Raw genomic sequence first — 5,000 nt, 5'->3', positions numbered from 1 at the left:
ATGGGAAGTGGGGAGTGAGGAGGGGAAGACTGAGAAAAACATTGCTCACTGGATGGCAATAACGGGCGGAAAGTGAAAGTTGAGGGATGCTACGCACACACACACACACACACACACACACACACACACACACACACACACACACACACACACACATACGTTGGTGCATTACATACATACATACATATACAAACACACATATGAATATACATCTAAACATACATATATACATACATACATAGAGAGAGAGAGAGAGAGAGAGAGAGAGAGAGAGAGAGAGAGAGAAGAATTATACATACAGTTCACACACACACACACACACACACACACACACACACACACACACATCGAACGCTCCCTAACACCTCTTCCTAAGCGATTCATTTTACTCACAACACCTTTAACATGATGCAAGTCACGAAGAAGTGCTGTGGAAAAGATGTAGAGCCGTAGTAACAATAGATTAACACTAGAATATGATGCTAGTCACGAAGAAGTGCTATGGAAAGGATGTAGAGCCGTAGTAACAATAGATTAACACTGGAATATGATGCTAGTCACGAAGAAGTGCTATGGAAAGGATGTAGAGCCGTAGTAACAATAGATTAACACTAGAATATGATGCTAGTCACGAAGAAGTGCTATGGAAAGGATGTAGAGCCGTAGTAACAATAGATTAACACTAGAATATGATGCTAGTCACGAAGAAGTGCTATGGAAAGGATGTAGAGCCGTAGTAACAACAGATTAACACTAGAATATGATGCTAGTCACGAAGAAGTGCTATGGAAAGGATGTAGAGCCGTAGCACTCTCCCTCTGTCTGCCTCTGAGCTACGTGAAATAAGCTGCAAAAGAACGAAGCTTTGGGTCAAATTGTTATCATCCACTCACTTGATGTAGTGCTGCCTACTTCTTCCTTAGCTTCTATCATTCTTTTTCTGTGCCTGTCCTCCTCTCTTCCTATTTCTCCCATCTTTCCTGTCACTTCTTATTGCTTTTCTTTCCCTTACAGGTGGCTTTACATTGAGTGACAAGCCAAATGGTTTCTTGTAAGCCAAGAAACCATTTACAACGCTGGGTGGTAACCATATAACCAACCCATACATGTTCCCTACGTGTCAGCAAGTGAGTTGGTGGAGGGTTAGTGCCCCTCCCCGTAAAACAACTAACTCAAAGACAAACTGCCACCCCTTACGGGATTATGGCGTCTGGCTAGAGATAGATAGATATATAGACAGATAGGTAAATGGATAGATAGATAGATAAATAGATAGACAGATGGATGGATAATGTAGATGGATAGATAGATAGATAGATAGATAGACAGATGGATGGATAATTTGACAGATAGATAGTTATACATATAGACAGGTGGATAGATAGATAGACAGATAGACAAACAGATAGATAGATAGATAGATAGATCACCCATTGGCCTTTATTTTTGTCAGGTATGGATACTCCCTAACACCTATTCCTTAGCGATTTATTTTCCAAACAACTCATTAATATCGCCTGGTTTGCTTCTCATGTCTGTTCAGTTTCGACGTAAATTGCATGAATAACACAAGAATTTAGTAAGGGAGCCTTGTCTCTCAATAACCATCACGTTACTCTTTTCTATCACTGTACCCAGGTATTTGAACTCTCTCACCAATTCCAGTCTCTCTCCATTCACTGTAACATCACACTGGGAGTCACCTTCTCTCTCAATAACCATCACTTTACTCTTTTCTATCACTGTACCCAGGTATTTGAACTCTCTCACCAATTCCAGTCTCTCTCCATTCACTGTAACATCACACTGGGAGTCACCTTCTCTCTCAATAACCATCACTTTACTCTTTTCTATCACTGTACCCAGGTATTTGAACTCTCTCACCAATTGCAGTCTCTCTCCATTCACTGTGACATCACACTGGGAGTCACCTTCTCTCTCAATAACCATCACTTTACTCTTTTCTACATTTACTCTCATGGCACGACGCTCACAGACACCAGCAAAACTCTGCACTAGCCTACCAAGTTCTTGTCCGGTACTTGCAAGCAGTACTGCATCATCAGCATACAACAAATTTGAGATATTCCATCCATCACCATTCATTACCAACGCCATCCCTCTCTCCATTACTCGTGTTTTTACTTCTCTCATCACCCCATCCATATATATATTGAACAACCATGGAGACATCACACAACCTTGTCGCACGCCCACACCGATCACGAACCATTCACTTAGATGCCCATTAACCCTTACACATGCTTCACTACCATCATAAAAACTCTTGACAGCACCTAGCAGCTTACCATCTACACCATATATGCGCAAAACTTTCCACAATCCCTCTCTGTCTACTTTGTCGTATGCTTTTTCCAGATCCATCAATGCCACAAACACCTTATGGTCCTTCTCACAAGCCTTCTCTGCTATCTGTCTCACTGCAAATACTTGATCCACACATCCTCTGCCACTCCTAAAGCCACCCTGTTCATCACTCACTAGGACTTCTGATATCTCTCGTACTTTATAATAATTCTTCCACATACCTTCCCTACCACACTCAATAAACTTATGCCCCAGTAATAATAATAATAATAATAATAATAATGATAATGAAGACGGTGATGAAGAAGATGAAGAAGAAACGTAAGTTCTTTGCATGCTGTACTACTCTCTCTCTCTCTCTCTCTCTCTCTCTCTCTCTCTCACGATTACTTTCCCTAACCGCAGTCACCCCCCCAATCGGAACAGTTTAACCTCTCTCTCTCTCTCTCTCTCTCTCTCTCTCTCTCTCTCTCTCTCTCTCATTCATATCACTGACTCCTTTCAAGTATAGTTCATATTCCTTTCCATAGCACTTCTTCGTGACTAGCATCATATTCTAGTGTTAATCTATTGTTACTACGGCTCTACATCCTTTCCATAGCACTTCTTCGTGACTAGCATCATATTCTAGTGTTAATCTATTGTTACTACGGCTCTACATCCTTTCCACAGCACATCTTCGTGACTAGCATCATATTCTAGTGTTAATCTATTGTTACTACGGCTCTACATCCTTTCCATAGCACTTCCTCGTGACTAGCATCATATTCTAGTGTTAATCTATTGTTACTACGGCTCTACATCCTTTCCACAACACTTCTTCGCGACTAGCATCATATTCTAGTGTTAATCTATTGTTACTACGGCTCTACATCCTTTCCATAGCACTTCTTCGTGACTAGCATCATATTCTAGTGTTAATCTATTGTTACTACGGCTCTGCATCCTTTCCATAGCACTTCTTCATGACTAACATCATATTCTAGTGTTAATCTATTGTTACTACGGCTCTACATCCTTTCCATAGCACTTCTTCGTGACTAGCATCATATTCTAGTGTTAATCTATTGTTACTACGACTCTGCATCCTTTCCATAGCACTTCTTCGTGACTAGCATCATATTCTAGTGTTAATCTATTGTTACTACGGCTCTACATCCTTTCCATAGCACTTCTTCGTGACTAGCATCATATTCTAGTGTTAATCTATTGTTACTACGGCTCTACATCCTTTCCATAGCACTTCTTCGTGACTAGCATCATATTCTAGTGTTAATCTATTGTTACTACGGCTCTACATCCTTTCCATAGCACTTCTTCGTGACTAGCATCATATTCTAGTGTTAATCTATTGTTACTACGGCTCTGCATCCTTTCCATAGCACTTCTTCGTGACTAGCATCATATTCTAGTGTTAATCTATTGTTACTACGGCTCTACATCCTTTCCACAACACTTCTTCGTGACTAGCATCATATCCGGTGCCAACATATTCCTACAACTCAGCATTTAAGATGGAGAGAGAGTTTTAGGCCTAGTTGATGCAATAAGAGTATAATTTTCCTGGTTAATATCCGTTATTTACGTTGAATATGACGGTGTTTGAATTGCTTTTACAATAATCAAAATAAATCGCTCAGGAGAAGGTGTTACGCTATGAATGGCATACTTTTCCCTTCAGACCTTCACTTTGGGGAATTACTCGCGTCGTAGCCCAGGTCACACAGCCGGAAATGCTCAAGAAAAACCGGAACTGACCAAGATGTGGCAATAACGAAGACGGATTTGGGCTGGAGGTGAGAGGGTATATAAGGACGGCCGGACCCCCTTCCACCCTCAGTTGAGACGTGGCAGCCGAGGAGGAAGGAGGATCTACGCGTGTGTGGGGGTTAATTCTCCCACCTCAAGTTATTTATTTATTTATTAACCTATTTATTACACTCCATCGGGGATTCAGCCTCCAAAATGAAATTAAGAAGTGAGTATTACTATTTTTGTTATTATTACTATTATTATTATTATTATTATTATTATCTAACTCAAATTCGGTTATCCAGTAATGTCCATTTTTTATTTTGTATTATTAACTGATATATCTAGTGACACAAGGACCCGTATTAAGCTCCGTGACATCTCTTTATAAGCGATTTATTTTGTTTGTACATTCCTATCGCCTTCTGTGTTGCGCGTCATCCTAATACCGCCATACTCTGCATAGGCACAATCTAATCTTAACCAACCATAAAAATAAATCGCTTAGGAAAATGTGTTAGGGAGCTTCCTTGCCCGACAGCGCCGTGACACCACAGCACCACATACCACACCACCATAACACCACACCACCACATATCACAGCACCATAACACCACACCACCATAACTACCTTGATGTCTCAGTCCATTTTGAGAGAGAGAGAGAGAGAGAGAGAAAGAAAAAGAGAGAGAGAGTAATCTAATTTTTGACCTCTCGTACGGAAGGGGTTAAAATACAATAAACATATAAAAAAAACTTTATATATCACACAGAAACAATATATAATCAAAAAAAACAAAAGAAAGTTACAATACACCACCTCGACGCATCCCTAGTGGAGAGGTCCGGTTCTGAAGAGTGATTTCTCCCCTACAGGCCTGAGTCTCCTGCTGGTGGTGGCTGTGGTGGGTGTGGTGGGG

General features: G+C 40.7%; 1 protein-coding gene across 1 annotated transcript in view; it reads left to right on the top strand.

Annotated features, from left to right (window-relative positions):
• Positions 1-2,627: 2,627 nt before the first annotated feature.
• The window catches only part of LOC145409922 (uncharacterized), a 14,155-nt gene continuing 11,782 nt past the window's right edge, over positions 2,628-5,000 (top strand). Inside the window, exons 1-2 of the mRNA XM_080280183.1 lie at positions 2,628-2,649; positions 4,957-5,000. The exon at positions 4,957-5,000 is cut by the window's right edge and continues 113 nt beyond it. Of these exons, the coding sequence (XP_080136309.1) occupies positions 2,628-2,649; positions 4,957-5,000 (66 nt within the window). The remainder of the gene's footprint in view (positions 2,650-4,956) is intronic.

The sequence above is a fragment of the Coenobita brevimanus genome, chromosome 83 (genome assembly GCF_032717465.1).
Source record: "Coenobita brevimanus isolate Jiangsu-jjx chromosome 83, ASM3271746v2, whole genome shotgun sequence".
In the NCBI taxonomy this organism is placed as follows: Eukaryota; Metazoa; Arthropoda; class Malacostraca; order Decapoda; family Coenobitidae; genus Coenobita; species Coenobita brevimanus.
This window is presented reverse-complemented; position numbering and strand designations above follow the sequence as displayed.